The 12,634-nt window shown below is 42.6% G+C and overlaps 1 protein-coding gene across 1 annotated transcript in view; it reads right to left on the reverse strand.

The window, feature by feature from the left end:
• Nucleotides 1–432: 432 nt before the first annotated feature.
• The window catches only part of LOC124594710, a 41,251-nt gene continuing 29,049 nt past the window's right edge, over nt 433–12,634 (reverse strand). The window contains exon 2 of the mRNA XM_047133077.1: nt 433–686. Coding sequence (XP_046989033.1) covers nt 433–686 — 254 coding nt within the window. The remainder of the gene's footprint in view (nt 687–12,634) is intronic.

Here is a 12,634-nt window from a genome sequence, read left to right on the forward strand (position 1 = left end):
CATCATCCAGGTGTTAAAGAAGAGCTGTGTGTCCAGTCAGATGGAAGATAGCAACAACAACGAACCTCGTGAGGAGAGTGAAGAAATTACTGACAGTTATGAAAAAAAAAGAACTGGTGGCGATCTGTGACGTCAGCGTAGATTGTGATAGAAGGCTGTTATTTATGTATAATTTGACTACATTACAACATATAAACATACGGTTAAGTGTATACATATTGTGAACGATTTTTGTGAATAGGTAATGTCACAGAAATTATTCTCCATCGAGTTCTTACCTTCCTCCCTACCTGTTCTTCTCCCTCAAAATTGATGATGTAGCTTTTATTTTGATAAAGCTCCCCTTCAAAATGTAGGATGCAGCTTTTATTTTGTTTACTCTCTTAATTGGCACAGTACAGCAGATGTTACAAAGGAATATAAGACAGAATATTACAGAACGTTTGACGGCATAGGTGAGGTAGTCTCATTAATGGCAGCAGTGACGGGACCGGCGGTGGGGCAGCCCGTGTTGGCCACAGCGAACTGCAGCAGGATGATGGTGTAGGTGGCCACGTAGGAGGTGAAGGCGGTCAGCAGCGTGGCGTGAATGCTGAACAGCGACCAGGCGCTGAACGAGATGGGGCTGTGGCGCACCTGTCTGGACAGCCTGGACAGCTCGTGGGTAACCGCCTCACTGCCTCCCACTGTGCACAACACGCGACACAAACGCAATCGTTACATCAGATGTAGGATATACAGCAGAACTGAACAAAGAGCCAGCATTAGGGCATTAGGCTCTGGCACAACTGCCTAGAAAGGCTGTTCAGCACAGGCGACACAGCCGTTCACTGTGTACAACAAGCTACACAAACCCTGTATGTTACTAAACATACACAGCATAACATAAACAATGAGAAGGTCCTCATCGACACTGGACAGTGGCACACTTCTCTGGAAACTCCATCCAGCTCACAGTTCATTGCTTCACTGCTGTCTTCTGTACAAAAGACGCAACACAAACAAAGGGCTAGCAGGCACTGAACGACTCACCGAACTGGTAACTCTTCTTACGTCGTAACACTGTCTCGCTTCTCTCCGACATGCTAATATACAACATAAACAAAACGCGAACAGGTACTGAACAACACGGCACTATCGTCCGCCTGTCTGGAAACCATGCTGAACGTTCTGGTGGCTGAATCACTGCTGTTTACTGGGCAAAATATGCAACACAAACAAAACGACTAGCAGCATTCAGTAACACGGCGCCAAGGTGCACCTGTCTGGAAACTCAGTCAGCTCACGGAACACCACCTCACTGTCATCCACTGTGCAAATATGCTACATAAATAAAGGATGAACAGGACTAGAATGATATGACATGGTAGTGCACAAGTCTCGAAGCCATGCTCCACTGATGGGTCACTGTATTTCTGTTGTCCGTTGCTTAAATCGTGCAATACTAATAATTTTCGAACCGTCGTTGGACAACACGGTACTTTAGTGCACCTGTCTTAGGAGCCATACTCAGCTCTCACGTCCCTATCTTGTTCTGTCTGCTGTGAAAAAAGTCCAACACCAATAATATGCAAAGGGTCATTGGATGACGCGGCACTGTAATGCACATGTCTGGAAATCTCGCTCAGCTCATCGAACACTACCTTGCGAATATACCACTGTCTACTGCCCAAAACGTGTGACAAAAATAATGTACAATGTGTGAACAATCATTGAGCAACACTAGACCGTATTAAACTTTTCTGGATTTCTGGAAACCATGCACAGTTCATGGGTCAGTAGATGTAATTTACATGCTTAGTCTCAGGCTCATTATTATAAGAAAAAAGTACAGACATTTGATATGATTCTTTCAGAAAATTTGTAAGAAATTTTTGCTTTTTCTTATAATAACAAGACTGAGCCAGGCCTGAACCAACAAATTATATTTACCAACCTAATTTTCTTTCACACACACACACACACATACATCTGCCTGCGCGAAAATGGACGTAAAAACGGAGCAATGAGTATGTGTGAAATTATGTTTTAAAACATGGAAATCAGAATCTGAGACTTATGAATTATTAAAAACAGCTTTTGGAGATAACTGTATGAGCCAGTCAAATGTTTTTCTCTGGTTCAACATATTTAAAAATGGCCGCAAATCATCTGAAGCTGAACCCCGGTCCGGCCAGCCTTCTACTACAGAAACGAATGAAAATGTTGTGAAAGTTCGCGACGTAGTGCGCTCTGATCGTTGACTTACAATTATGGAGATTGCTGATGAACTTAATTTATGTTCTACGCAGTTCAGTCGATTTTAACTAAAGATTTGAACATGCGTCGATTGTCCGCAAAATTCTTTCCAAAAGTGTTGTCGAGTGACCAGAGATAATACCAAATTCAAGTGTGCCAAGAACTGATTAATCGGACTAAAAATGACCCAGATTTGCTAAATAGGGTAATTACAGGTGACGAATCGTAGGTATAGGGATATGATCCTGAAACCACAGTGCAGTCTTCGCAGTGGTAGACTCCAGATTCACCACGGCCGAAAACAGTACGACAGTCGGTCGGAGGTGAAGACAATGTTGGTGGTTTTCTTCGTTTCTATCGGTATCGTGAATCATGAATTTACTCCTGGAGGACAGACGATTAACCAGGAGTACTACAAATTCGTTCTTGAGCGTTTTCGCGAAAAGGAGCTGAAGAAAAGGCCTGCACTGTGGAGAGACAGGAGTTGGGGGCTACACCGAGACAATGCCCCAGCTCATCGTTCCTTCTCCATCGTTGAATTCTTCACCAAATAAAAAATTCCTGTGCTTTCACAACCGCCATATTCCCCTGATTTGGCCCCTGCGAACTTCTACCTGTTTCCTAAACTTAAAGTTTCACTGAAAGGGAACTGATTTGACTCGACTGAAGACATCCTGGGTAATACGGAGAGCGTCATTAACACACTTCAGGAAAAAAATTTCCAGGAATGTTTCCAAAGTGGAAACACCGTTAGAGGCGATGTGTTCAGTCAGAAGGGGACTATTTTGAAGGAGATGGATCACAGTAGCATGTAAGTACCACCATTGTACAATTACTAGCCCATTCTTAAAACTTTCCAATATTCATCATGGTTTTGCAGAGGATCTGAACGTATCGTTTGAAGATTTTAAAATGATCAAAAATTGTATTAAATCCTTAAAATACTGCAATGTAAATTATTTATTATTTTTATTTTATTTATCAATAGTAAATGGGTGCATTGAGGACATGTAGGGCCTGTTGCACAGACCTTTAACATTTTTAGAATTTATAGGCGAGTAAGAGCACAATTAAACTAAAAATTCCAAGTCATGAAATTTATTATTAATATTTTACATTTTCTTTAACCCATTGCATCTCAACTGAAGATCGCAACCACTAATCAGTTTCAAATATCTACCTGACAAAGGAATCTTAACCTCATTATTAAGCTCCATACAGATTTTTTCTCCATATCTAGTATTAAGACATTGATATCCAATAATGTTACACAAAACATTTACTTGTTGCTCACAAATTTTTTAAACAAATTACAATTGCTTCTGTTATTGAGCTTCTTCAGTAGGAATTCCATTCGTATAGAAAAACATTTATTAAAGAAATAAAAATTTAATTGGACATTTACTACTCAAAACAATTTTTTTCTCTGCAAAACTCCGTCTTGTATGGAGTGACTACAAGCTTCACAGTACCCAGGATTTTTTAAGAAATGCTCAGTACTTGAGCAGGTTTCGAACCAAGAAATACCCCCAGGAAAGATTTCTTGCTTTCAATCACACTCTCCTTACAATCTAGTCTGTCAGAGTAAGTCAATTGAATCTGCTTTAATTTCATTCTTAACTCATGCAGCATTCGTTGATGGATCAAATTGTTACTAAATGACATGAATTGTGTAAATTAAAGCTTTAAATCCATAAGAAATATAGTGTCAAGATGTATATATATTTTTTAAATATGTGATAGAAACTCAGTTTCGTGCTATGTACGAGATAGCAGTTAGTTATTAAAATGAATTTAACTGTCAAGGACCGATATAATCCACTTAAATAGGAATAACTCAAAGTTTAAACTATTGAAATCGGTTAAGAAATAGGCAAAATATGCTTAAAAACCTAATATCAAACTTCGCAACACTAATGACATCTAGTAATCAGAATTTGGAACAGTTCCTTGTGTGCCGACGTTGTGAATATAACTATGTGACAGAGCGAGAGCTACTGTAGAAGTGAGATAGAGAAGGAGGCAGAGCTTCATATCCAGGAGGCAGCGCACTGGCATAAATCAGCTGCACACACTTCCTGAACCTACCAGTCGACTCAGACTTCTGACACAGGCAAGCTGCATATACTTCACCACCACCCTGAGCTCCAGAATATGTCAATAAAAACTTGTAATAAGTGAATTAAATAACTTTCTATTAAGGAATCTCAGTTAATACCCTGCAGTGTACATCATGTGTGAGGTTCTTTTTACAATACATGATTACATAACCAGAGGCGTCCGCAGGAATTTTATCATTAAAGGTTAAACAACGTTTTGTTGTTGTTTCCTGAGAGGCAACTACAGGGTGTTTCAAAAATGACCGGTATATTTGAAACGGCAATAAAAACTAAGCGAGCAGCGATAGAAATACACCGTTTGTTGCAATATGCTTGGGACAACAGTACATTTTCAGGCAGACAAACTTTCGAAATTACAGTAGTTACAATTTTCAACAACAGATGGCGCTGCGGTCTGGGAAACTCTATAGTACAATATTTTCCACATATCCACCATGCGTAGCAATAATATGGCGTAGTCTCTGAATGAAACTACCCGAAACCTTTGACAACGTGTCTGGTGGAATGGCTTCACATGCAGATGAGATGTACTGCTTCAGCTGTTCAATTGTTTCTGGATTCTGGCGGTACACCTGGTCTTTCAAGTGTCCCCACAGAAAGAAGTCACAGGGGTTCATGTCTGGCGAATAGGGAGACCAATCCACGCCGCCTCCTGTATGTTTCGGATAGCCCAAAGCATCACACGATCATCGAAATATTCATTCAGGAAATTAAAGACGTCGGCCGTGCGATGTGGCCGGGCACCATCTTGCATAAACCACGAGGTGTTCGCAGTGTCGTCTAAGGCAGTTTGTACCGCCACAAATTCACGAAGAATGTCCAGATAGCGTGATGCAGTAAGCGTTTCTGATCTGAAAAATGGGCCAATGATTCCTTTGGAAGAAATGGCGGCCCAGACCAGTACTTTTTGAGGATGCAGGGACGATGGGACTGCAACATGGGGCTTTCCGGTTCCCCATATACACCAGTTCTGTTTATTGACGAAGCCGTCCAGGTAAAAATAAGCTTCGTCAGTAAACCAAATGCTGCCCACATGCATATCGCCGTCATCAATCCTGTGCACTATATCGTTAGCGAATGTCTCTCGTGCAGCAATGGTAGCGGCGCTGAGGGGTTGCCGCGTTTGAATTTTGTATGGATAGAGGTGTAAACTCTGGCGCGTGAGATGATACGTGGACGTTGGCGTCATTTGGACCGCAGCTGCAACACGGCGAACGGAAACCCGAGGCCGCTGTTGGATCACCTGCTGCACTAGCTGCGAGTTGCCCTCTGTGGTTGCCGTACGTGGTCGCCCTACCTTTCCAGCACGTTCATCCATCACGTTCCCAGTCCGTTGAAATTTTTCAAACAGATCCTTTATTGTATCGCTTTTCGGTCCTTTGGTTACATTAAACCTCCGTTGAAAACTTCGTCTTGTTGCAACAACACTGTGTTCTAGGCGGTGGAATTCCAACACCAGAAAAATCCTCTGTTCTAAGGAATAAACCATGTTGTCTACAGCACACTTGCACGTTGTGAACAGCACACGCTTACAGCAGAAAGACGACGTGCAGAATGGCGCACCCACAGACTGCGTTGTCTTCTATATCTTTCACATCACTTGCAGCGCCATCTGTTGTTGAAAATTGTAACTACTGTAATTTCGAAAGTTTGTCCGCCTGAAAATGTACTGTTGTCCCAAGCATATTGCAACAAACGGTGTATTTCTATCGCTGCTCGTTTAGTTTTTATTGCCGTTTCAAATATACCGGTCATTTTTGAAACACCCTATACATTCTATCTGTTAGTCATATGTATGACATAAACTAGGTAATTGTATATGAAATTATGCATATTTATATCAACATCACCTTTCAGTTGAGTAACTCGTTTAAAATACAGAAAAGAATAGTAAGGCTTAATATAATTATTTGATGGATCAAGGTTCCACATTTCTTGTGGGAAAATTTCGTTCCTTCGATTTTTCAGATATAGTGTTTGCAGTTCTACATGGTTATACAGTGAAGAATCAATAGGTTGGCAACTTTTACAGTTAGTCTGAATCCAAACAAAAAAAAAAAAATTGTAGACAACCCAGCCACCTCAACAGTTCACAGAAAGATACTGGAATTTTCGCATTTTTAAATATAAGTTCTCTTTGTTAAAGCTCGAAGTTCGATTCACGTTTAACAATAACTATACGAATTACGATAGATTCCACAGCAATTCGACCTCCATCTGGAACAGGAACTTTCTCCAGTTACAGCATCATGTCAATAAGCCAATCTAAGAATAGCATCGCCTGCACTTGAAAACCAGGTAAAAATTATGAGCCTGAGCCTCAACCTACAAATAACATCTACTATATTCTTCTACTGCAGTGCATCTGTCTAGAAACCATGTTAACCTTACTGGTACGGTCTTGCAGCTGCCCACTGTGCTAAATGTGAAGCACAAGTAATGTCCTTTATTTCAGGCCTGTAGCATAAGCTGAATAACAAGCAAGTGCTGGTAGACATTTGGCTGTGGTGCATGTCTATTGGCAACCTGCTCAGTTCGTGGGACATCGTGTAGGTGCCACCCACTATGCAAAATCTGCAACACACATGCAGTCCGTTACTTTAGGCACATGGCATAAGCTGAATGCCGAGTAGCACTGAACGACATGGTGCCTTGTCACACCTATCTGGCAACAGTACGCCCAGCTCACAGTACTGTGCCTCTGTGCAAATGTTGTGTAAAACTTACTAAGTATCACAATGCGTAACTACAAGTGTAGGATGTAAGCTCAATGGGTAGAAACTGCATCTGGCGTCTCGAAAATAATAGCTCAAAGCAACTCCTTGATTAATTACTGAAGACCTCACGCTTCTGAGCATCTGTTGTGTCTAGCGATGACAGCGATATTTCGGAAATGTTGCTGTGAGTTATTGAACACGCTTTGTGACGTTGTGGTTAGCACTGCTGGCTGACGTGCTGCGAGTCGCCAGTTCAAACCCCATCACCAGCATTTATCTATTATTTAATATTTATCGTTTTTTTAATGTTCTGGAAATGTCTTATATTTATAAGGTTTGTATATTCTGGAATACTCGATGACTGTATAAATACCAGCAGTCTTGAATATTCTATGTTTGTATAGACAGCTGCACTCTCTATGCAGGAGATCAGTTCTTTCCTAGCTGTATGTTGGTATCGTTGATAAACATGACCTCTGTTTTGCACTTGATTGCTGTCTTGACGTAACATTGGTTGGTGGAGACATTGGGTTCTACACAGAATGTAAATCATTGTGGCTCCAAATAGGCAACATCCTGAACGGTCAGGAATTGGACACAAGCATTACATTATTCCTAAGATCAGTATATTTAGTAAACGAAAGGATTCCGTATCGGCAGTAAGTCAGCTGCACGTCAATGGCTCATCAGTGCGCAAGCCGACGAAATCTCACATTTGATGAAAGGAGTCGCAGAAGACATGTACCGAGTGCTTCTGGTAAATGATGTCAGACTGACAAAGGAATTAAGAAGTGGTGCCAGCAAGTCGAGGAAATGCTACAGAAATGTCGGACGAAAGAGAGATGACCGACTGCCGGATGTGGTGCATATGTTAGTTGTGGAAGGTCACCATGAGCTGACCTCTCTTGTAAGGAAGAGATACAGCAATTTATAGCCGCCATAAACGTCGGACTGAGTACACAAGAGCCGGCAGTCATGAATGTTGAGCCATTAGAGGTATCAGAGAATGTAGAAGAACAGATGTATCCATTTTTCGCACCAATCGGACTCAGCCAACTCGAACTTATAACGCAACCGTCAAATGACCTTTCAGCATCCAACCAATTCAGGAGCAATCAACTCCTCCTCAAAGTACAATGCCCCACAGAGGCACAGATATATGGAGATGGTGAATAACATGCTGGTATGCTTACATTATGGGCGCCCTGAAAATGTGCGCTACTGCAGAGAGAGAGGACGAGTGTTTGACGACTATTATGCCTGAGATGTCAACTGCCACCACAGTCCATTCACGCCAGTGACTGAAGATGATTAAAGTAGATCTGTGGGATGAAGTCCTGGACGAAGACGCGCTCCAAAATACTGTAGCCATTCCTGGTCGCCAGCAGTGATACCAGCCACTTGCTTAGCCGCAGAATTCAGAAAAACTAAGTGAGGCGATCACATGTGGAAGTGAAAATCTTCCATGGACGACAATCACCAAAATGTTAGGACATCTTACTGTAGTCATCGTCAACGATCAACGTGTCTGTCACATCGGTCAACAATCAACCTGTCCGTCAGATCGACTTGCAAGATGGGCATTGAGGCTTCAGGAGTACAAAGCCATAGTGGTACACTAAAGCATACACAAACGCATGGGCATCGAGTGCCTGTCAAAGGATCCTTTGTCAGAACACAGTAAGGTGGATGAGATGCCTACATTGCTGCTTTAAATGATGTTGCTGTTGAACACAGGGAGGATCCAGCACTGCTGAAAAACATACAAGCATTGAACAAGGAGGAACCGACCAAAGATGAAATCGATTTAATTAATGGAGCATTATATATGAGGAACTGTGATCCAGTTATGCAGAAATGGTTACTTTTAATCCCAACTCATCTACGGCCAGATATCCTAATGTTCTTCCATAATGATCCAACATTTGGTCACCTGGAATATGTGTAGACTCTAGACAGAATCAGATGTAGGTATCACTCGCCAGGTCTGTATCTATCTGATAGACACTATATGTGCTACTGTAAGCAATTCCAATGCCAGAAGCATATGCTGCATTTACCTCTGGGGCATCTCGTACCAGTCTCCCCTGCAGCATTGCCATACCGCCATATTGGAATTGATTGGTTGGAGAGATTCCCAAAGTCGACACATGGGAACCAATGGAAAATAGTGTGTACTGACTGCCCTGCTCACTATGATATCACTAAAGCTGTACTGTCTATCAAAGCTCCAGATATTGTCCCATCTCCCCAACCCCTAGAGTAGGGTCACATCTCTTTTGTGAGTTTGTGATTGGCCAACATGGGACTCCAGCCCTTGCAGTGCGCTTCCCTTTCCGTGCAACAAGTCTATCTTTCTCCTATTCTTTTTCACTCTCTGCCTTTCTTTTGAATAATCTCCCAGGTGCTAACTATGCTTGTATATGGTTTATGATTTTGACAATTGTTTTATCTCTTCTGGCACTTTGTAAAACTTTTCATCCATAACTACATGGTCCCCATTATTAGGTTTGACTTATTATTCCCCTTCCAAATTTTATGGAAGTAAAAATCGTGTATAGAAAGTCACCCAAAGTTAGGTACATTCCATCATTTATGCCTTTTGATCCTTGCGCTCTTCATTTGTGGCAGAAGCATTACATGCAAAACCCATTGTGTGGGGGGAGGGCACCAGGTACCTAGATGGTGGTAGCCGCCTGACCATGCAGGGACTGCACCATGATTGTCAGCGCTGAGAACTCCCCAAGCCATCTGTAGGAATGGTGGGCATCAGTTGCACATGAAACCTCATTGTGCCACTCCCCTGTCTGTGTCAGCTATAGAGAGAACCACTCCCACTGTTCACCAGACTATACAGTCTTCTAAAGAGAAAAGAAATTCGAGGAACACAAGCATCTTTACCGACTCAAGTATAAAAAAAACCAACAAGTTGTATGAACGTTTGCACCCTGTATGCATGATGATGATGATGATGATGATGACATTTGCTACAGTTACAATGATGTCACCTTCTCTAGCCTTCGCCCTTACTGCTATTATGTTGGGCCCCCAAGGTCACATGACTGTCCCTGTTCCCCTTGTAGCTGGGGGCCCTCCTCCTAGTTTTGACCTCACATCCACTTTGGGAACATTGACTCCCCACCCACCAGGGAATCACCAACCCCAGTTGAAGAAACAAAACCCTCCTCCAGCATCTCTCACTAGGAAGGGTTCGCTTGGGACGGTCTCTTCCCTGGGGTCTGCTGATCTACAACAGCCAGTGGTTTTAGGGCATCACATTTCTCCACTGTCCCTGAAACTAGGCAGAAACACTCTTGTAAACTTCGAAATCCTCCAAGGAGAACAGAGAGAAAAAGATAGCCCCCAAGTCGAAGGAGGTTCTGGTAGTCCCCATGCCACCAGATCACACACATTCTGACTCTCTATCCCAGTGGCCCCTGTGGCACCTGAATCTTCCCACACAACCAGCTTCAGATCTGATGTGTACTGATACCCTATCATTTTAACTGACCTGCCCCCTTGGATCCTTCACACCCTGACAAGATACCGATAATGTGATTCTCCAATGGAACTATAGCTGGTTTTTCCACCACCTGGATGAGCTACGATGTCTCTTCTACTTCCTCCTGCTTTCCACATTGCCCCATGTGCCCCAAGCAAACTTGATTTCCAGCATTAAGAACTCCTACGCTCTGAAGCTACACTGATGTCCAAAATTAAAGCAACAAGCGAAAATTTTGAAAGGTTACTTTGATTTTACCACAGAATTACGCAACCTGGTGGTAGTAAAGTGGATATAATATAAAGAATACAGACAAGAACATAAACAACTGTAACATGCATTACAGTAGACAAAGATGTTCTTCCTTTCAAGTTAAAGAATTTGCACACACATTCTGACAATTGGTTAATGTACTCAGTTGGGGGTGTGGTCACCTGTGACAGCAATACAGGCCTGACAATGACGGGGAATATAATGAAAGATGTAATCAGTCTCATGTTGAGGCAATAACATCCATTCTTCCTGTAGAGCTGCTCGCAAATCTTAGAGAGTGGTTGTTGAATGCTGACGTGATGCAAGCCATCTCCCTATTATTGCTTCCAAGACATGATTTATGGGATTCAAATTGGGAAAGGGCGCACGCCACATTGTGAGTGCACTATCTTCCATTTCCAATAAAAGAGCAGCATCCCGTGTTCTACGAGTTCGAGCCATGACGTCCATCAGTATCAAGTGTGCGTCCACAGCACAACAACCACACATGAGGTCCCAAGACCTCGTCACGATACCTGGTAGAAGTTTAACATTGCCGATTCAACCATACAGTTTCACAAAGAGACGTTTGAGTGGTCAACATTATCCCTGTCCACACCATTAGGAATGCTCCTCATCTTTTTCCACAATACCTGAGCCCCAAAATCATGTTTTACGTTCGTTCCAGATGCAAATATGTTGAGAATCATTCCCCAGACCAAATCAGGACTCGTCTATGAAAGGAACACTAGCCCAACGTTCGACCATCCAGATGACATGCTGATGACTCCACTGTAGATGTTTCCTTCTGTGAAGACGCATCAGGGGTACGTGCACAGTAGGTTTTTGACAATAACAGCCACTCTGCCAAAGCCTTCTGTACATCGTTTGCCTCGATACAACACGTCCAGCGGATGCTGCGAGGTCAGATGCAAGTTGCCATGCAGTACTAAGATGTATTGACGTGCCCTTACAGCTAAATAACGGTCATTTCTTTCTCGTGTCACACATGATGGACCCTGCTCTGGTCTTTCGGATACCGTTTTGGTCTTTTACTGTTGCCACATTTAAGAAGCAACAGAATGGTTCACATTAAGCTAGTGGGCCACATCAGTTTGCGACTCTTCTGCTTCCATTCTTCCTATGGCCACCTTAGAGAGTCTGGCAGGCGTCTTCTCTGCACCATACTGCACTGTCTGTGACTGCGTACACAGCGACTGCGAATGTGGGACTTCCTGGCAAACTCTACCCTGTTTGATAGTTGCCCTGAGGTCATCATTGGCGTGGTTGCTTGTTGATTGGAATGCCGTCATGTGTGCAGAACACGACCATAAGAGCATTTGTTGACAGTTCGTGTGATTATATTTGTGTGACTATATTGTGAGCTAGACTCAGAACAACGATATAGTGGTTTGTTGCTTTCATTTTGGACACCACTGTATTTTAAGAATCGAGTTGACTATGATGGAGCAATGGGTGGAGTTTGTACATACGTTCTGGACTCTGTCTGCAGTGAACACATGCTGCTCAATACAGCTTTGGAGACTGTGGCTGTTCACATGAAAAGTCTTTGTATTTTACCACCTGTCACAGTGTATCTCCCTCCAGATGGTGAAATATCGCAGAACACAGTGTGTGGATCTTTTATCAGCTGCCTCAACTGTTCCTCATTTTGGGTGACTTCAATATCCATAACCAATTGTGAAGTGGAACTATTACCACTGCCGCAAAGCTGTCAAAACTCTACTCGCAGAGCTCGAGCTTCAATTTTTGGGTACTAGTTTCCCTTCACACTTCACTGTGAC

The sequence above is a fragment of the Schistocerca americana genome, chromosome 2 (assembly GCF_021461395.2).
Source record: "Schistocerca americana isolate TAMUIC-IGC-003095 chromosome 2, iqSchAmer2.1, whole genome shotgun sequence".
Lineage (NCBI taxonomy): Eukaryota > Metazoa > Arthropoda > Insecta > Orthoptera > Acrididae > Schistocerca > Schistocerca americana.